The sequence below is a fragment of the Tachyglossus aculeatus genome, chromosome 1, assembly GCF_015852505.1.
Source record: "Tachyglossus aculeatus isolate mTacAcu1 chromosome 1, mTacAcu1.pri, whole genome shotgun sequence".
NCBI classification, from domain to species: domain Eukaryota; kingdom Metazoa; phylum Chordata; class Mammalia; order Monotremata; family Tachyglossidae; genus Tachyglossus; species Tachyglossus aculeatus.
The window spans coordinates 86,775,919-86,798,541 of record NC_052066.1 but is presented as its reverse complement, the minus strand read 5'-3'; the positions used below and the strand labels follow the sequence as shown (position 1 = coordinate 86,798,541).

The window sequence follows — 22,623 nt, the reverse complement described above, 5'->3', positions numbered from 1 at the left end:
ACTGCAGAGAAGGTGACCAGTTTGTCCCACATGGGGCTCACAGTCTTAATCCCCATTTTACAGATGAGGTAACTGAGGCCCAGAGAAGTTAAGTGAGTTGCCCAAAGCCACACAGCTGGCAAGTGGTAGAGCCGGGATTAGAACCCATGACCTCTGACTCCCAAGCCCATGCTCTTTCTACTGAGTGACACTGCTTCTCAGTACCACTACTAATTATGTACAATAATAAGAATAATAATAATAATTGTGGTATTTGTTAAGTGCTTACTATGTGCCAGGTACTGTACTAAGTGCTTGTGGAAACAAGCAAATCGGGTTGGACACAGTTCCTGACCCACGTGGGGCTCACAGTCTCAATCCCCATTTTACATATGAGGTGACAGGCACAGAGAAGTGAAGTGACTTGCCCAAGGTCACACAACAGAGAAGTGACAGAGCCAGGATTAGAACCTATGACCTTCTGACTCCCAAGCCTATGCTCTATCCACTATTCCATGTTGTACTATCTATAAATACTACTACCACTACTATTAATAAAGACACAGGATTGCCAAATGAAAAGAGCAAGGGCCTAGGAGCTAGGAGACATAATAATAATAATCATCCCGGTATGTGTTAAGCACTTACTATGTGCCAAGCACTGTTCTAAGTGCTGGGGTATTCATTCAATCATATTTATTGAGCGCTTACTGTGTGCAGAGCACTGTACGGTAGATACAAGGTAATTAGATTGTCCCACATGGCGTTCCCAGTCTTAATCCCCATTTTACAGATGAGGTAACTGAGGCCCAGAGAAGTTAAGTGACTTGCCCAAAGTCACAAAGCTGACAAGTGGTGGAGCTGGGATTAGAACCCATGACCTCTGACTCCCAAGCCCATGCTCTTTCCACTGAGTGACACTGCTTCTCAGTACCACTACTAATTATGTACAATAATAAGAATAATAATAATAATTGTGGTATTTGTTAAGTGCTTACTATGTGCCAGGTACTGTACTAAGTGCTTGTGGAAACAAGCAAATCGGGTTGGACACAGTTCCTGACCCACGTGGGGCTCACAGTCTCAATCCCCATTTTACAAATGAGGTGACTGAGGCACAGAGAAGTGAAGTGACTTGCCCAAGGTCACGCAACAGAGAAGTGACAGAGCTAGGATTAGAACCTATGACCTTCTGAATCCCAAGCTTATGCTCTATCCACTATTCCATGTTGCACTACCTATAAATACTACTACCACTACTATTAATAAAGACACAGTATGGCCAAATGAAAAGAGCAAGGGCCTAGGAGCTAGGAGACATAATAATAATAATCATCCCGGTATGTGTTAAGCACTTACTATGTGCCAAGCACTGTTCTAAGTGCTGGGGTATTCATTCAATCATATTTATTGAGCGCTTACTGTGTGCAGAGCACTGTACAGTAGATACAGGGTAATTAGATTGTCCCACATGGGGCTCCAGTCTTAATCCCCATTTAACAGATGAGGTAACTGAGGCCTGGAGAAGTGAAGTGACTTGCCCAAAGTCACAAAGCTGACAAGTGGTGGAGCTGGGATTAGAACCCATGATCTCTGACTCCCAAGCCCGTGCTCTTTCCGCTAAGCCACGCAGCTTCGAGATGGGTTCTAATCCTCGCTCATCCACTTGCCTGCTCTGGGTGACCTTGGATAAGGCCCTTAACTTCTCTGAGCCTCAGTTGTCTCATCTGCACAGTGGGGATTCAATACCTATATTCTCCTTCCCCCTTCAACTGTGAGCCCCGAATGGGACAGTGACTCAGATCTGATTGTATCGTAATTAGCCTAATGCTTAACACACAGTAACATATTCTACAATTATTTGTATTTCAGTGTTAGTTGGATGTACTGAAGGAAAGGAGGGAGAAGGCAGCTTGGCTCCAGCCTTTGTACCCTGCCTAGGAATATTCACTGTGAGGTTAGCCATGATCCAATAGGGGCCCAAATATCTGGGGACACCCCTTATTTATCCTCCCTCCTCACCTCAGAGAAACAGAATTGACTAGAGGATGGAGCATGGAGCTGGGAGTCCGAAGGACCTGGGTTCTAGTCCCACCCTACCACTTGTCTGCTGTGTGACCTTGGACGAGTAACTTCACTTCTCTGGGCCTCAGTTCCCTCATCTGAAAAATGGGGATTAAAACTGTGAGCCCCAAGTGGGACAGGGACTGTGTACTTACCCCAGCACTTAGTACAATGCCGGGCACATAGTAAGCTCTTAACAAATACCACAATTGTCATTATTATCTTCTTCCTTTATCCTCCAGCCTACACTAGCTCAGTCTAGCTCAAGTGGTCTTCAGGCCCTCTTCCTTCTTCCTTGGAACCTTTATTCAGTATTGCACAGATCTAAGCAGTTGGGAATCAAACCTATCACTTCCTTCCTTAGGTCAAAATTCAAGGCCCATCTCTCAGAAGTTGTTCTCCAACATGCCAGTCGGCTACCTCATCTACTTTCTCACTTATCGGTATTTGCCAGTCGACCACAAGATCTTGAGGGAGGAAATGGATCATTTCTTCTCTTTTTACTCCACGCATCTCATGTAGCCATGTGTGCCATCAACAATCCATTCTTAGTGCTTGGACACATTTGCCTCTGACCCTTCACTTTCAAAACATCATCATCAGATAAGCATCACACCCCCTCCCACATTAAATGCATACACACAGTTAACACGAACACTCAGCTGTGGATATTCAATCAATCTGTGGACTCACTGGGCAACAATGGGCATCATCAAAATTAGGAAGCCTTCATCTCCAGTCCAAAATCCCCAACAGGGCAGGGATGCAAACTTTGGGAGTTTTTGAGGGAAGATCTCCACACTCTGCCCTCTCCTTCCTTTGCAGTTTACAACAGGTGGACAGCATGGCTTACTGGATAGAGCACAGGCCTGGGATTCAGAAGGGCCTGGATTCTAATCCGGGCTCTGCCACTTGCCTGCTGTGTGACCTTGGGCAAGTCACTTAACTTCTCTGTGCCTCAGTTCCATCAGGAAAATGGGGATTTAGACTGTGAGCCCTATATGGGACAGTGACTGTGTCCAACCCAATTACCTTGTGTCTTCCCTAGTGCTTAGTATAGTGCCGAGCGCATAGTAAACAAATGGCACTATTATTATTATTATCAAACGGAGCATCCCTCTCTGGGCTTCAGTCACTTGTGCAGTCATGGGTTCTGCTCTGCCCCCGATCTCTTGACAGCCCCTCTAAAGAGATGTTGCAGGAGAAGGAAGCCTCTTTGATGAGTCTCTAAAGAAATGTGCTCACCACCCTGCTTTCAGCCATGCCTCCAAATAGGAGAGTGCAAAGTAACATACAATGTTAGGCTGGGAGACACACATCACGAGACTCTGCATGGTGGGAGTCCCTAAGTGAGTTATCTTCCCCTGGAAGGGAAGCAGGGTGGAGCTCAGTATTCTCCAAATGGGTTTCAGTGGCAGACCACCTCATTCACTACCGGTTACCTACCAGAGGCTAGATGATGCCCACATTAGTTGTTTAATCGTGCTTAATTGACACAATTCAGAAACTGGCGGTCGTCTTAAGGGATCGGTAATAGGTTTAGCCAGCCCTTCCTCTCTAGATCACTGGTTTGGGTCTGTCCGAGGGTCAGTAGTGATAAAAGTCATTAGCATCCCGTTGTCAGTGGGAGTTGTCTGTGCTGATCTGCAATCAAAGTTTGGCTCAGGACAAGCAATTCATCATCACGGAGCTTATTAGCTGGATTAATTCCTGGATTTCAAAGATTTACCTTATTTGAATGGGATTAGTCAATTATTCAAGCTAGTATTTACAACCTGGCTAATTCTCCAAAGGGCGTACTTTTAAAGCATTTTCCACTGGAGAAGCAGATCAGACTAAACGGTCTCCTTAAAAGACCCGGAGGTAAGTTGAGGCGATGTGTGTATTACCTTGCCAACAAGCGCCGACCGTGAGCTGCATAGCTATGTGGGATGGGTGAATTGGCCAATCGTTGGTCACCAGGTAAGGCTCGTATGTTGTTCCGTCCATATATAGGGTCACGATGGGAAATTCCACATTGATGACATAGTAATGCCATTCTTTGTCACAGATCTGCACAGAGAAAAATGAAAGACAAACTTCAGCACTTTCAGCCCCATAATCTTAAAGTCCCATTCACCTGTGACATTCTTTGTGAAGAGGAGGGAAAAGAATGATATTCTTCAGAGTTAAGAAAAAAATGTCCCGTGACCGCAACTACTTGTATTAAGGAGTAAAAGGGGTTCAAAGACCCTCATATCTTTGAGTTAAGCATTAACCCATTTTGACAGTTTGGTGGATTGAGCCCCAAGGGATTAAGTGACTTCCCTGAGGTCAACCAGCAAATCAAGTACAAAGCACTCTAGTTACCTGACACATTCTCTGGGGCTCTTTTTGAACCCAAAGTATTGCATCTTGAGGAGATTTTAGGTGACACAGTACCTCCTCCCTCTCGCACCTGATAAATAATCTTTCTCCTTCCCTGCATCTTCTCTTTCTCCTTCACTTTTTTAGGCACTCAATTAGCTCACTTTCTCTCTAATTTATCCTCACCCCACTCCTTCTACAGTCCAGTCTGCACACTTTGCTGTTTTAATACCCCTTCATGTTTATAACACACTAATACCTCACACTCAGTCAACCACCCTTCTCTCCATCTTCAAAGTCATTCAATGTATCATACCGAAGTCAGGATGGGAAGCCTTCTCTGACTAATCTCTAATCTCCTCACCTGTTTCTGCTCATACTGTGTCACCTGAGCATTTGAGTCCGTATCCATCTGAGCACTAAGTTATTCACTTCATTCCCTTCCCCAACAGAAATTATGTACATATCTTAAAACTCTGGTGCTTCTCCCTCCCTGTAATTTATTTCAGCATCTCTCTCCGCTACTAGACTGTAAACTCATCAAGGGCAGGAATCATGTCTCCTAACTCTAATGTACTTTCCCTAAGCACTCAATATGTTGACTGATCTATTGCTTACTGTTCCTCACACTCTCCCTTTCTTTCAGTCTCTATATTCTTGCTCCCCATACCAAACCTCCAAACACTTGCCCACATAATAATGATAATAATGATAATTCCTAATAATTATGATATATATTAAGCACTTACTATGTGCCAGGCACTGTACTACGAACTGAATGGACACAAGCAAATTGGGTTAGACACAGTCCCTGTCCCAAATGGGGCTCACAGTCTTCATTCCCTTCTAGACTGTGAGCCCGTTCATTCATTCACTCAATCGTATTTATTGAGTGCTTACTGTGTGAAGAACTGTACTAAGCACTTGGGAAGTACAAGTCGGCAACACTTAGAGACGGTCCCTACCCAACCATGGGCTCACAGTCTAGAAGGGGGAGACAGACAACAAAACAAAACATGTAGACAGGTGTCAAAACCATCAGAACAAATAGAATTAAAGCTATATGCACATCAGTAACAAAATAAATAGAATAGTAAATATGTACAATTAAAATAAATAGAGTTATGAATCCATACAAATATATACAAGTGCTGTGGGGAGGGGAAGGAGGTAGGGCGGGGGGGATAGAGAGGAGGAGAGGAAAAAGGGGATTCAGTCTGGGAAGTCCTCCTGGAGAAGATGAGCTCTCAGTAGGGCTTTGAAGAGAGGAAGAGAGCTAGCTTGGCGGATGTGTGGAGGAAGGGCATTCCAGGCCAGGGGAAGGATGTGGGCCAGGGGTCAATGGCAGGACAGGCGATAACGAGGTACAGAGTGGAGGTTAGCAGCAGAGGAACGGAGGGTGTGGGCTGGGCTGGAGAAGGAGAGAAGGGAGGTGAGGTAGTAGGGGGTGAGGTGATGGAGAGCTTTGATGCCGAGAGCGAGGAGTTTTTGCCTGATTTGTAGGTTGACAGGCAGCCACTGGAGCTCATTGTTGGGTAGGGACCATCTCTATATGTTGTCAAATTGTACTTCCCAAGTGAATAGTGCAGTGCTCTGCACACAGTAAGTACTCAATAAATGATGAATGAATGAACAAATGAATCCCCATTTTGCAGATGAGGTAACAAGCACAGAGAAATTGAATGACTAGCCCAAGGTCACACAGCAGACAAGTGGCAGAGTTGGGATTAGAATCCATATCCTTCTGATTCCCAGGCTTTATCCAATAGGCCACACCACATTCTCCCTCTCACCTGGAACTCTCTTCCCCTCCATATTTGATAGACCACCACTCTCCCCTTGAAAGCCTTATTTAAGTCATATCTTCACTAGGAGGCCTTACCAGATTGAACCCTATTTTCTCCTACTCCCTCTCCCTTCTGCATCACCCTTGCATTGGACCTGTACTCCTTTTAGAACTCAATCCCCACCCTCCATTCCACAACAGTAATATCGGTAATTTATTTTTTATTAATGATCTGTCTCTACCCCTGCTACATTGTATGCTCCCAAGGACTTAGTACAGTGTTCTGCAAACAGTTAGTACTCAATAAATACCATTGATTGATTGACTGAATCCCTATGTCAAGCCCAGTTTAACACAGAATCATAATAATGATAATAATTATGGCATTTGTTAAGCACTTACTATGTGCTTACTATGGGGCATATACAAGGTAATCAGGTTGGCCCACTTGGAGCCCCATTTTAATCTCCATTTTACAGATGAGGTAACTGATGCACAGAGAAGTCAAGTGACTTGCTCAAAGTCACACAGCTGATCAATGGCGGAGCCGGGATTAGAACCCATGACCTCTGACTCCCAAGCCCATGCTCTTTCCACTAAGTCACATTGCTTCTCTGGAGATCACTGGTCTCTACCTCTGCTTCTCAGGCAGGTAACCTTTCTTTGAGAAACTAGTCTCTGGGATTTAATTCACTAGTTAGAGTTTTCAAACCATGAGCCATAGCCTCCTCCTTCAATTCAATGGCTCACTGGAAAGGAAAATAGCCTCTTTCTATCCAATTTTACCCCATTCTATTTTAAAATACCATGCCATAAGAGTCACCGTCATTTAAATATTCCTGATTACATCAAAAAATGAAATTTTCAATGTATCCATCTGTTGCGGTACAGAACCAACTAAATTATCGATGAATGCTTTGCCTAACACCATCCCCTGGTAAATAATTTTTTTGAAAAATCAATAGAGACAATGGGGTGGAAAAGGCAAACACAGAATTTCTGTTCATCTAACCCCCAACCACCAAAGAGAGGAGGCACTCATTGGAGCTTGAAGGAGATAGACTTCAAACAGGCACAAGAAGAAACTTTTTCTTACAGCAATAAATATTTATTTTAATGCCTGTCTCCACTTGCAGACAATAAGCTCCTTGTGAGCACAATTCACAATAATAATAATAATAATTTTGGTATTTGTTAAGTACTTACTAGTGCCAGGCACTGTTCTAAGAGCTGGGGGAGATGCAAGGTAATCAGGTTGTCCCTCATGGGGTTCACATTCTTAATCCCCATTTTACAGATGAGGTAACTGAGGCACAGAGAAGTGAAGTGATTTGCCCAAAGTCACACAGCTGATAAGTGGCGGAGCTGGGATTAGAACCCATGACCTCTGACTCCCAAGCCCATGCTCTTTCTACTGAGCCACACTGCTTCTCTACCATTCATGGCTACCAACTCTATTATATTGTACTCTCCCTAGTGTTCTGTACACCGTAAGTATGAAGCAGCGTGGCCTAGAGGAAAGAGGACCTGGGTTCTAATTCTGACTGCCACATGTCTGCTATATGTCCTTTGGCAACTCATTTAACTTATCCATGCCTTAGTTGCCTCATCTGTATAATGGGGATCAAGACTGTCAGCCCCAGGTGGGATAAGGACTGTATCTGATCTGATAACCTTGCATCCACTGCAGTACTTAGAACAGTGTTTGACACATAGTAAATGTTTAATAAATACCACCGTGACACTCACCCATCCCGTGGCCCTTTCCTTAGTGTGTTGTTCCTTTGGCAGAACGGGAGTCTGGCCTTCTGGGCAGAGAAAGACATGTGAGCCGCCACCGCTGCTGCTGCATGTCTTAGTGTTTTGCCCCCGAAGGTCAGAGGCAACAGGTATTTATCACCTGTGCTCCCAGGCCATTTCAGCTTCCAGCCTCAGTTTACCCAATATCTGCCCTCCCCCCTCCTCCATACTTAATTTGATTGGCACGGGGGCGAGGGACACCTTCTGTATTCCCAGCTTGGGCCGTCAATCTAGCAGTTTTGGCTGTGGGGGTGGTATCCCACCCTCACTTCTGAGTTCCACCTGCTGGCTCAGGTGGCTACAAGATAGCATTTGACCTTGAGATGGCTGGTTCCCCAGGGTCACCTTGGGACGGAGGGGGAGCCGAGGGAAAGGGAGGCTTAGTCTGGGAAGGCCCCTTGGAGGAAGTGAGCCTCCGGTAGGACTTTGAAGAGGGGGGAGTGTGGCTGTTTGATGGATTTGAGGAGGGAGAGTGTTCCAGTCCAGAGGTAGGACATGGGCCAGAATAAGACAAGTCAAATGGTGGTGTTGAATAGCAAGCAGTGGGTCGCCTCAGCCAAGAATGAAACTTTTCAGCCGGATTCTAGGGGTGATAGCCTCTTAAGGGATGACAAAAAGTCCTTTCACTGCCATTTCTGCCATCACCACTGCAACTGAGTACTGATCCTTCCCCCACTAGATTAATGCATCAACCTCCTTGCTGACCTACCAAACTCCTGTCTCTCCCCACTCCAGTCCATATTTCAATATGCTGCCTGGATCATCTTTCTACAAAAACGTTCAGGACATGTCACTTCCCTCCTCAAAAATCTCAGTAGTTGCCTTTCCATCTCCATATCAAACCAAAACTCCTCACCACCGTCTTTAAAGCACTCCACTACCTCGTTTCTCTCTTACAACCCAGCCCACAAACTTCGCTCCTCTGTTGCTAACTCTCTCACCATGCCTCGATATCACCTGTCTCACTGCCAACCCCTGGCCCACGTCCTGCCTCTGGCCTGGAACGCCCTCCCTCCTCAAATCCACCATACAATTACTCTCCCTCACTTCAAAGCCTTACTGAAGGCACATCTCCTCCAAAAGGCCTTCCCAGACTAAGTTCCACTTTTTCTCATCACCCACTCCCTTCTACATCTCACTGACTTGCTCCCTTTACTCTCCCCCATCTCACAGCCCCACAGCATTTATGTATATATCTGTAATTTTATTTATTTGTATTGACGTCTGTCTCCAACCCCTCTAGACTGTGAGCTCATTGTGGGTAGGGAATTTTACTGTTTATTGTTGTATTGTGCTTTCCCAAGTGCTCAATACAGTGCTCTGCACACAGTAATTGCTTAAAATATGATTGAATGAATTTCTAGACTGTGAGCCCACTGTTGGGTAGGGACCGTCTCTATATGTTGCCAACTTGTACTTCCCAAGTGCTTAGTACAGTGCATTGCACACAGTAAGCGCTCAATAAATATGATTGATTGATTGGTTGATTGATTAATCCATTTTCACAGCCTAAAATGGAGCTTTTAATGGTTCTATAGTGTGCCAGTAAGAGTCAGGACAAACCCTCAAATTGTGACCATTTAATAGACCGTCTGGTCACTATACATACACACCCTGTGCATCTGGGCCAAGATGAAAACAGTAGAAAAATATTGCACATCAAAATGCAGCCATTATATTAACTTCAATTTTTTGAGATACTTTCAGCTATCATTCATGAATTAGCCCACAATAATTTGAAGACAATTAGACAAGTTACTATTCTTCCATCCCGGTGTGCCTAAAACTGCTTGTTTTTGTCCATTAGCCTGAAATATATTAATCAAGATCATCATAATTTGAAAGAAACGTAAGAAAATAAAGCTTTCTTTTGTTTCAAATAGTCATTTTTCACTCCAAGTAATGTTTATACTCAAACTTAATGCAACTGCAAACAATATTAACTCAACTGAGTACAATATGTCTGATAAATAGGAGCAGATTTGTATAGAACCTCTCAAACAATCAATAGTATTTACTGACCATTTACTCTGTGCAGAGCAATGTACTAAGGGTAAAATAGAGTCAGAAGACACAGACCTGGCCCTAGAGGATTTTACAATCTCGCAGGGCAGATAGACACTCAAATAAATTATAGGACTGGGGAGACAACCACCAAACTACAAGGGAAATCATATCGATTTTTGTTTTTAAAAAAATAACAAAACTTTGTCAAATTGGAAGCTGGTAGAATTTCACCATTTTACAATTGCTGAAAAGGGAGTTTAAAGCCAAATAAGTGCTACTGAGACAATCTTAATTTACCAGGATGAAAAATGATTCTGAATAACAGGGATCAGAGAAGTTGATAGTGTATGCTGCTTTTTTCTCAAGAAGTGTGAGAAGTAAGGAGGTTGATTTCACCTTCTGAATACTGAAATTTGTTTGCTTTCAAATCATACTTTTTAAACTTCCTGTCCAAATTCTGGGAGCTGCTTATGCCACTGGCTATTGTCAAGTACACAGTGGAGCAAACATTGATTTTTGAGTTAAACAAAATTCCTGCCCATTTGCTTGCAGAGGGCACAGCAACAATTCTCATGTGAGCATGATGGGTTAAAAAAAATCCTACTCTTAGTTAAATGGAAAGAAAAACAGAGGAAAAACAAAGTAGTTTTCCATTCTGGATAAAATATTTTTTAAAAAAGCAGAGATAAGACTGACAAAAGAGGATGTTCAAATACGCAATGTCTACAAAATGCCTTAATAATGATACATTGACTATGCACTATGTGTCAAACACTGGGGTAGATATAAGGCTATCAGAATGGACACAGTTTCAGTCCCACAGAAGGATCACTATCTAATTTATCCACGTTTTACAGATGAAGACCCAGAAGCCCAAAGAAGTTAAATGACTTTGCCCAAGGTCATACAGTAATCATATGGCAGGGATGCAGTCTTTTAGACTGTGAGCCCACTGTTGGGTAGGGACTGTCTCTCTATGTTGCCAACTTGTACTTCCCAAGTGCTTAGTACAGTGCTCTGCACACAGTAAGCGCTCAATAAATACGATTGATTGATTGATTGATGTAGCTTGCACCCAAGTCTCCTGACTCCCAGTCCCAGGGTCTTGCAAAGTCCAGAGGTCTTTCGGGAGGCAGCGTGGCTCAGTGGGAAGCAGTGTGGCTTAGTAGCCCTCGGGCTTGGGAGCCAGAGGTCATGGTTTCTAATTCCGGCTTCACCACTTGCAAGCTGTGTGACTTTGGGCAAGTCACTTAACTTCTCTGGGCTTCAGTAACCTCATCTGTAAAATGGAGATTAAAACTGTGAGCCCCACATGGGATAACCTGATCACCTTGTATCCCTCCCCAGAGCTTAGAACAGTGCTTTGCATGTAGTAAGCGCTTAACAAATACCATCATCATTATTATTATTTCATGGTAGGATTTGTTTTCATGGCAAACTTATTATCTACAGACATGAGGCTCCCGAATCCAGAAAAAAAAACTGTTATGCCTGAAATTGTTTAAGACAGGTCATACCTGAAACCAGAACATCTAAGCTTCTTGTCCCTTTCAGAAGTTTTGTCTCCCATAAGTAAAATTGCCCCTTGGTTCAAAGATGATGCTGCTACTGGTGAGACATTGTATACCCTACACTGAAAGCTTGTTTTGGGCAGAGAACATATCTGCTAATTCTGTTGTATTGTACTCTCCCAAGTATGTACTACAGTGCTCTGCACACAGTAAGTGCTCAATAAATGTTATTAATTGATTGATTGGTTGAGACAATTCTTTAGTGCTACCGTCTTCATAAGATCCTCTTTTAGACTGTAAGCTCCTTGTGGGTAAGGAACAGGTCTACCAACTTTGTTGTTTACTGCTCTTAGCCAAGTGCTTAGTATAATGTGTTCTGCACAAAGTGAGCACTCAAAAAATGCAAGTGATTGATTGATTTGAGTGGGAGACCCCCCCCCCCCCCCACAGACACACATACACATGCACAATGTGTCCATTGAAATGCAGTAGTACCCTCTGGTTTAGGTTAATCAGGGAAAGGTATGTTTTACCACCAGCTTGTTTCTGCAGAAGTGGTGATGGCTTGCATAAAGCCATCCACACTCCTTTCCCCACCTCTGCTGCTCCCCATACCTATAGAGACTCAGTGTGAGGTGACTGCTAGGCAGAATGGATGCAGTCTAGCAGCAGATATCACTCTGCCTTCAATCACTTGCTAATCTATCCTTGAATTTTTCTACTAACTCTATTGCACTCTTCCAAGCACTTAGAACAATGCTCTTCACAGAGTAAGTCCTGAATAAATACAAGTGATTGACTGATACTCAGTGTGGCTTACTGAAGGTTTATAGGAAGAGTCTTTTCTTTTCCACTTCCTTGCAAAGGTCAGGGGAAAAGCAAAAAACAAGAAACAAAAAAACACACAAACAATGACACCTGTCCTCTTGCCTGGATCCTGTTTGTACACAATTGTTCAGCAAGAGTTATTTCTGATGTATAAAATACTGGCAATCAAAAGGGGTTTGTTAAGGAGATATCAGATGCAAGTACTGAAAGAATGAAAAAGAAAAAAAATGATCACAAGTGATTATTCAGGGAATAAATCTGGCTTCTCTACCCAAACACTTGTCCCATGTATTTCTTTGTGACGGAACACATTTTAGAGCTTCATTTATTTTCCCAAGCTAGGAAAGGCACTACTTCTTGGACTGACAAAAACTGTTCCTGGTGATTGAGGGCCAGATAATACTCATTATGAAATTTATTGAGCTCTGGAGTAGATGAGAAGCAGCGTGGCTCAGTGAAAAGAGCACGGGCTTTGTAGTCAGAGGTTATGGGTTCAAATCCCGGCTCCGCCAATTGTCAGCTGTGTGACTTTGGGCAAGTCACTTAACTTCTCTGGGTTTCAGTTACCTCATCTGTAAAATGGGGATTAAGACCATGAGCCCTCCGTGGGACAACCTGATCACCTTGTAACCTCCCCAGCACTTACAACAGTGCTTTGCATATAGTAAGCATTCGATAAATGCCATCATCATTATTATTATTAAATAAGATAATCAGATTAGATACATTCCCTATCCCACATGGGGTTTACAGCCCAAGGGTATTTAATCTCCATTTTACACATGTGGTAACTAAGGCACAGATAAGTTAAATGACTTGGCCAAGGTCACACAGCAGGAAGTGTCAGAGGTTTCGACACCAAAATCTGAGCTCTTTCTATTAGGGCACAGAGCTTCTATTCCTGAGTATCTATGTAGTGACTTCTGGGATGAATGTAAATTATCCACAGAAAGCAAGATGAGAGGAATCCTTGCAGATGGTGTTTATACAGCATAAATCGCCCCACTGGCTGCTGTCCCATTCCACTTTAAAAGTGTGTCTCCACAGAGTTCACAGATGTCATTATAGTGAAAAAGTTGGTCAACAGACAGGGACACCACAGACCTTATCTTTATTACGGAGCTCTGGGGAAGATTGCGAATAGAGCATTAGGAATTTCATTTTGATCCTTTGCTTATGGGCATGAGCATGACCCTCTCATTCTCAGCAGCAACTAGATCAAACACTCTGTTCTGTCATGAAAATGGATTCAGACCTGGTCACCAATTTCTCGGGCATCAAACACCAAATATGGTATTTAAAGCAGACGTCAAAAATGCCCTCTCCCCCCACCAATATTAGCCTTCACAATGTCTTGCTTGAAAGGACTTTGTAAAAAAAGTGCATACATTTTGACAAAAGTTCCTTTTGTTGCGGATGACAGGAGATGGATTTTTCGGAGGTGCTAATACATTTAAGTGATAAATAATCTCCTAGCTTGGACACTGAAGCACAAAATGCAGGTGATGTGTCACCACTGAGCAGGAGACAGATGGCAATGTCAGAGAAAATCAACTCCACAAGTTCTAGAAGGCAGCTTCATCGTAGTTCACATAAGTTATCACTCATTCCTAAAATCTAGGTCTACTTTATGATAAGAAATACAAGGGGGGGCGGGGGGGAGCAGAAATTTGCTATAAATTCAAGAATTCCACTGGCTCTGAATTTCAACTGAGTTTCCAAGCCAGTCTCCATGTGACCTGGTTGACAAAAAAGAAAACAACAGTGGGTACACTCTATTAGAGAAAGGATTTATTGTGGATGAGATTGATGAGCTGTGCGTGAAGGAGATCTGAAGGGTAAGCACAAAAAAAAAGTTCCATTGTCCTACTGTGGTTCAAATGTAACACTTCTCATGAAAGGAGAACAGCATGAGGACAGCTGAGGGAATCAAAATGATTGTTCCATTTTAGACTGAAATATTGTTCTTATGGTTTTTTTCTCACCTCATGTATTGGAAAATTCCTCCCTAGGAAGCATGTTAACCAGATAAAATACGATGAATATTTTAGAAAACCTTACAAGGTAAGCACTAGGGGTCCAGCTGAATAACTTCATGTCCTATTATGTTTAATACAATCTTTTGGTCCTGCAGTCTTAGAAAACCACTTCCTACAGGATCCTATTTAACAGATTTGAATTATAATAGGAGATACCATCTCTCAGTTTCTTCTTGACTTGGATGACTGCACTGAAGCACCCTGGAACATTTGCTGGGTGACATTTTTATTCAATCTCAAGATGGTAAGCTCTGCCACCTAATGAAACTGAAATGCTAATACAAAACCACCATCGCTATTGTTTTGCATTACTTGGCTTGTTTAAGCCAAATTATTATTTGTTCTGTGGGGCCCATCACTAACACAATGATGGGTTCATTTCTACCATGGCTGGGCAGTGGCTCTAAAGTACTTGGTGGTCATTGATTATGGTGGGGCAGGGTCGGGGGAGTGTTAGGCATCATCATAGGTTGTTGTGGCACAGCTCTACAAATATATTCTTAGCTGAGGAGAACATGAGCAGTACATTTACTGAGAGTGAAGCATATGTAGTTGCAGCCCTTCCCACTTTTTGACCCTCCCTTCCTTCCCAGCTGCATCTCAAGATGAGAATTTAAAATTTACCTCCTCTACCTGTGCCTCCTTCCTTTCGCAACTTATTAAAACACTTGCCCCATCCCTTCTTCCCTCTCTGACCACAGCCTTGAATCGCTCACTCTCCAATGGCAGGTTTCAAGACATCTTCACTTGAATTTTCCACTAACTCACATTTAACATGCCCAAAATTCCTTGTCTTCCCACTCAAACTCTCCCCACAACTCACTCCCAAGTTTACCATTATTGTAGACAATATGACCACCCTCTTTGTCTCACAAGCCTGTAACTTTGGTATCACCCCCAACTCATCTCTCTCATTCAACTCTCTTATTCAGACTGTCACCAAATCCAGTCGGTTCTACCTTCACAATATCCCTAGAATCTGCTCTTCCCTCTCCATCCAACTGCTGCCACGTTGGTCCAAGCACTGATTGTATCCCACCTTTATTACTACATCAGCCTCCTCACTGACCTCCCTGTCTCCTGTCTCTCCTGACTCCAGTCCATACTTCACTTTGCTGCCTGGATCACTTTTCAGAAAAATCATTCTGTGCACATCTCCAGTGGTTGTCTAACCATATCTGGATCAAACTGAAATAGAGAAGCATCAGGGCAAAGTGGATAGATATTGGGCCTGGGAGTCTGATGTACCTGGGTTCTAATCCCGGTTTCACCACTTGTGTGCTATGTGATCTTGGGCAATTCACTTCACTTCTCTGTGCCTCAGTCACCTCATCTATAAAATGGGGATTAAGACTGTGAGCCCCATGTGGGAAAGGAATTGTTCAAACTGATTATCTTGTATCTACCTCAACGCTTAGAACAGTGATTGGCAAATAGTAAGTGCTTAACAAATGCCCTTAAAAAATGTCTCCCATTTGATATAGGGGACACAATAAGCTCTCCTCCTCCTACCTTACCTAGCTGACTTCCCACTACAATCCAGTCCATACATTTCATTCCTCTTATGCCAACTTATTCACTGTATCTCAAACTTGTCTTTTGTCATCAAGCTCTTGCTCACAACCTCACTCAGGTCTGATACTTCTGAGCCCACTGTTGGGTTGGGACTGTCTCTATATGTTGCCAACTTGTACTTCCCAAGCGCTTAGTACAGTGCTCTGCACACAGTAAGTGCTCAATAAATGATTGATTGATTGATTCCCCCTTGATCTCTGACAGAACCCCTGCACCCCTCGACTCCGCCAACACACAAACTACTCTCCCTACCCTTCAAATTCCTACTGAACCCATTGTTGGGTAGGGACCATCTCTATATGTTGCCGACTTGTACTTCCCAAGCGCTTAGTACAGTGTTCTGCACAGAGTAAGCTCTCAATAAATATGATTGAATGAATAAAATTACATCTCCTCCAAGAGGCAGTCCCCACCTAACCTCTCATTTCCTTAACCTATTTACCTTCTCTTCTGCTCCATCTATACACTTGGGTCTGTCCCCACTAAACACTTTATTATTGACCCTCACCCTAATATAATTTTTGAGCAAAGCCTTACACTCTGCAGCTTTTCCTATCTGTAATTTATTTTGTCTGTCTTTCCCACTTGACTGCAAACCATGTCTACCAACTCTTTTGATGTGTACTTTCCTAATAATAATAATAATAATAGCATTTATTAAGTGCTTACTATGTGCAAAGCACTGTTCTAAGCACTGGGGAGGTTACAAGGTGATCACATTGTCCCACAGTGTGCTCACAGTCTTAATCCCCATTTTACAGATGAGGTAACTGAGGCACAGAAAAGTGAAGTGGCTTGCCCAAGGTCGCACAGTTAACAATTGGCAGAGCTAGGATTTGAACCCATGACCTGACTCCAAAGCCCATGGTCTTTCCACTGAGCCACAGCACCCACAGCGAGGCTCAATAAATACCACTGATTGGACATTACTGGATAGTTTGCCCCAGCACCTCAGCAGAGAATCATCATATTTATGAATGAAAATCTGTATGGATTTCAGAGGGGAGAGAGAGTTATAAATGTTGTAAGATGTAATTATGTCATTTTATACACAAGAACCTTTGCTGGTATTCAGTCATCTTTCCCCCTAATAGTAATCCTTATAATATATGACTGTATATAGCACCTTTTTTATGTTTCCAATGTTCTTTCATATCATTCTTGTGTCATTTTATACACAAGAACCTTTGCTGGAATTCAGGCATCTTTCCCCCTAATAGTAATCCTTATAATATATTGAATGTATATAGCACCTCTTTTATGTTTCCAACATCCTTTCATATCATTCATTTCATTTTTATCCTCAGAATGTTCAAAGAGGCCAGGATTATTATCCCAATTCTGTAGAGGAGGTACACATGTATTAAGTGACTTCCCCAAGGTTAAATAGCTGACCAATGCCCAACTGGGAAAAGAAGAGTCCCATGCTCTTTCCCTAGACTACACCTTATCCCTAATATCTCAGGTTCTTAGAATTCTAGCCCTGAAAACTATCACAGAACAAGAATGTTCAAAACACCGAGTCATGATTTATTCTATAGAAAAGGACTCATTTCTCCAGTATCTAGCAGTGATTCCATTGCTTCTTGACAATTATTTATAGAATCAATTTTCCATATCCTTTTCTGATTAGTATAGGGTGGGGTGTAAACTAGAAATACACAGTATATTTTAGTGTATGTTTTGTGAGGCAATCCATTAATCAATAGTATTTATTGAGCAATTACCAGAACAGAGCATTGTACTAAGTACTTGGGAGATCATAGCCTCAAGGGGCTTACAATCTAGTGGGAGAGACAGTCACTAAAATAAATTACAGGTAGGAGAAAGCAATAGAGTTTAAAGATATGGACAAAAACTTGGTGTAAGGATCCAAGTGCTTAGGTGACAAGGAAGTGCCGAAGTGATAGTGGGTGGTGGGGAGGAAATGGAGGGATGGAGGGATAGGTGGAGGGAGGGGAAATTGATCAGAGGAGGCCTTCTGGAGGAGATGTGGTTTCAGTAGGGAATTTAAGATGGAGAGAGCAGCATTATGCTGGATGGGAAGTGGGAGGGAGTTCCAGACCGGAGGGAGGGTGAGAGCAATAGGTCGGTGGCAAGAGATGTGAAACTGAGGCAGAGTAAGGCCTGAGGGTAGCAAAGCATGCACATTTTGATATACAGGGACAAGAGTGAGAATGTCACGATGCTAGAAAGAGTTGACTGAGTGCCTTAAAACTGATGGTCAGGAGTTTCCGCTTGATGTGGATGGACAACCATTGGAGGCTTGCAAAGATTGAGGAAATATGCTATACCATATGCTGTATAAGACCACTCTTCCCACCCTCAAAGCCTTAATAAAATCATATCTCCTCTAAGAGGCCTTCCCCAGCTATCTCTCATTTCCCCTACTCCCTCTCCATTCGGCCATACCTATGCACTTGGATCTGTACTCTCAACACTAGATATTCACCCCTCAGCCCCACAGCACTTATGTACATATTCATAATTTATTTTAATATCTGTCTTCCCTTCTCCCTGTGGGCAGGGAACATGTCTACCAACTTCGTTGTACTGCTTTATCCCAATTGTGCTCTGTGAACATTAAGTGCTCAATTAACACTACTGATTGATTATATACTATTTCCATGGAAACTCTTAAGTGTTCTATCCCACCTTTTTATGGTGCCAGCTGTACTCTCTAAAAACTCTGTTTATGCTAAGATAAATAATAATGATGGCATTTATTAATCACTTACTATGTGCCAAGCATTGTTCTTTGCAAAGATCTGTGCAAAGATAAATGAGGTAAATCAATACATTTCAATCCATATGCCACACCTTCCCTGAAATGTAGTTTGTGGTGGAGGCAAAATCTAAAAACTGTATCTCCAAATTTCAAATTACTGGTAGTTGTGGTCTTAATCAAGACGTATAATATGGAACAAGAGCCTTCAAACCACATAACTTCATTTAGGTTACATTTAATACTCCGCCTTTCCCAGTGCACTGCATTATACTTTGGGTCTTCCAATCATCCCAGCTGCATTTGGTAACTGCTGATTATAAGTGAAATAAAATAATAACAAGTAAAGATGTCTTGCTTCTGCTTTAATTTCTCCTAGTGCATACAGTAGAGCTTCCCACTCAGTAGGTGCCTTATTGATTGATTAATACTCTGCAAAGAGCTCACAATCACTGTAAAAAACAATTGCCTGGAATAGTAGTAATAGTATTCAATAAGCACTTCCTGGGTCCAGAACACTGTACTAAGTGCTGGGAAGTGGCATCTTACAAACCTACTTGATATTTTTTGGTTATATTGAACACTTTGATGTGTTCATACATTCCAGCAAGCCTACAAATTCTACCATAATTTTCATTGCCCTGAATGGATTTCGCCTGAAGGCAGTCTCTTATGAGAGTGTTCATCCATCATGACGATTGTTGGGAAGGACTTGAATGGGAAAAAAAAACCCAAAAACACGGATTGGTCTATGTTGGGTCATGGAATTCCTGCTCATGAAGTAGCATTTACAGAATTGCTCCAGAAAAATCACAGAAGGGCATCACAGTAGACACAAGTATGTGTGAATCTCTTTTGCAAAGAGTTCAAGTGTTTTGTTCCAATGTGTGGAGTGCTTGTTTAGAACAAAATGGTCTGTTCCTGTAGCATTATTATTTAGGCAACATTGTTGCTCTGTGTCCCGTTGGTGACTCTTGCCCTTTTGTCTGTGGCCCTTCAATGTTTCTAAATCCAACAACGAATTAATAAAGATAAAAATTGCAGTAACTGCATTCCTCCTGCATTGTTACATAACTAGAATTAGCCCAAGAATCACAGGATTTTTGTAAATTTAAGTGCTTTTTTTTGGCCACACATTTTAAGGGCAAGAAACCCTTGTAGGAAAAAAAAAAGAACAGCCAAAAACATGTTACGCATCCAAATGCAAAAATGTTGTACATTATTGCCCTAGCAGAACTCCATTGTTGATTTATGAATAGCCTGTAATTCAAGGAAAAATTTGAGCTGCACAGTTTCCTTCTTTATGAGTCATAGATCTAATATGACTATTATTTTCTACCTTCTGGGTTTATCATTTTTCAATTACTATTAGTACTTCAACTCCCAGCATAGGGCTAATAGGAGTAGTTTAGTGTTTACTATTTCATGTTTATAAAATACTAATTAGGTCTTAAATTTAAATGCTTTTTGTAGATTCTTCTGTGTTTGGCTGGAGAGCAGGAACCCACACTAATTTTTATGTTTGGTTAAAATTGGAGGACAGCATTATGCAATGATCAGTTTGAAGTTTCTTCCACGCATTTTCCATAAACCACCCATCTTACATGTATCTCAAAAACATATTCTAGAATTTTTCTCTTCAGATACCATGGGCGGCTATTAAGACCAGTATGTAATGCACATATATAACCAGCAATAATACTTGTACTTCCCAAGTGCTTAATATAGTGCTCTGCACACAGTAAGTGCTCAATAAATATGACAATGAATGAATGAATTTGAAGAGGATGATACTGATCTTCACAAGGTGGTACCTGAAGAGAGCAGGGTGGGAGACACCATTCCATCCCCACTGCCCACATTCAAAGATTGTCCTTCTTTGTGCCGCTGAGTTTACTGTTTGGGGGGCCTGGCATTATTTATACTTTTTTCATGGTATTTGCTAAAGATGTATTATGTGCCAGGCACTGTTCTAAGCACTGGGGTAGATATAATAATAACAGTTACGATGATAATAATAATAATAGTAACAGTAGTATTTGTTATGTGCTTACTATGTGCCAAGCAGTGTTCTAACTGCTGGGATAGATACAAAGAAATCAGGATGAACACTGTCCCTGTCCCATATGGGGCTCACAATCTCAATCCCCATTTTACAGATGAGGTAACTGAGGTCCAGAGAAGCGAAGTGACTTGCTCAAGGTCACACAGCAGACAAGGGGCTGAGCTGGGTTTAGAACCCAAGATCTCTGACTCCTAAAACCATGAGAAGTGAAGTGACTTGCCCAAAGTCATGCAGCAGACAAGTGGCAGAACCGGGATTAGAACCCACAACCACTTACTCCCAAGCCTGTGCTCTTGCCACTCTACAACTAGATACAAGGTAATCAGGTTGGACACAGTCCATTATCCACATAGAGCTCTTAGTCTTAAACCCCATTTTTTTTTTTTTTTTTTTTTACAAATGAGGGAACTGAGGCCCAGAGAAGTTAAGTGACTTGCCCAAAGTCAGGCCGGGACTAGAATACAGGTCCTCCTGATTCTCAGGGCCATTACTCTATCCATTAGGCTATGCTAATTCAGAGGACCATGTTTCTGCTAGAGTGGAATATTCCTCTCAAGTGGAATATTCCTCTCAAGTGGAATATTCCTCTCTGTCTCATTCAGGAATTTCCCCAGGGCCCGTCTTACAAATCCTCAGATACATGATTGATCTCTATCACTATTTATCTCCTTTACTGGCAGTAAGGTTACTGCTGAATCAAAAAAAAAAAAAAAGAACTGCAAAGGCAGAACAGGGATGGAAGCCAGAATGAGCTACCAGTAAATGCCTTAAGTACTGGGGCTTCTGTCCAGTTTGGATTATTTCAGTGGGTTTTGGGTTTTTTTTTTTTTTTATATTTGTTAAGTGCTTACTATGTACCGTTACTCTGTTTAGCACTGGGGTAGACACAAGGTAATGAGGTTGGACACAGTTCAGGTCCCATATGGGGCTCACAATCAATCCCCATTTTACAGATGAGGTAGCTGAGGCACAAATAATTTAAGTGACTTGCCCCAACTCACACAACAGACAAGTAGTAGAGCTGGAATTAGAACCCAGGTCCTTCTGACTCCCGGGCCTGGGTTCTCTCTACTATACCATGCTATTATCATCATTTTTACTTTCATTATTTGCTTTCATTTCCTTTCTTCAGGATAATCTTATCTCCTCTAAGAAGCATCCCCAACTCACGTCATATCTCCCCATCCTACTTTCCCTTCCTTTGTGTTGCCTATGCACTTGGATCTATATGACATATGCACTTTTATGCTCACCCAAACCTCACAGCACTTATGATAGATCCTTTTATTCAGTTGCTTTCTCCTTTCCCCAGCCTCCAACTTCCCCACCCAGGGCCCAGGCCCAGCTCACATGGCCCTCTGCGGCTCAGTGGAAAGAGCCCGGGCTTTGGAGTCAGAGGTCAAGGGTTCAAATCCCGGCTCTGCCAACTGTCAGCTGTGTGACTTTGGGCAAGTCACCTAACTTCTCTGGGCCTCAGTTACCTCATCTGTAAAATGGGGATTAAGACTGTGAGCCCCCCATGGGACAACCTGATCACCTTGTAACCACCCCAATGCTTAGAACAGTGCTTTGCATGTAGTAAGTGCTTAATAAATACCATTATTATTATTATTATTACTAGATCCACTGCCCCAGTCAATCTGTGGTATTTATTAAATATTGACTGTGCAGAGCACTGGGCTAAGCAATTGGGAGAGTGCAATACAAAAGAGTTGGTAAACATAAATGTACCTATGTGCTGTGAGGCTGAGAATGGGATAAATATCAAGTAATTAAAGGGTACAAATCCAAGTGTGAGAGCAATGCAGAAGGGAGAGAGAGGTGGAGAAATGAGAGCTTAGTCAGGGAAGGCCTCCTGGAGGAGATGTGATTTTTAATAAGGCTTTGAAGGTGGGGAA

General features: G+C 42.4%; 1 protein-coding gene across 1 annotated transcript in view; it reads right to left on the bottom strand.

Annotated features, from left to right (window-relative positions):
- The window catches only part of CLSTN2 (calsyntenin 2), a 1,113,326-nt gene that overhangs the window by 65,609 nt on the left and 1,025,094 nt on the right, over positions 1-22,623 (bottom strand). Inside the window, exon 9 of the mRNA XM_038751476.1 lies at positions 3,933-4,095. Within this exon, the coding sequence (XP_038607404.1) occupies positions 3,933-4,095 (163 nt within the window). The remainder of the gene's footprint in view (positions 1-3,932; positions 4,096-22,623) is intronic.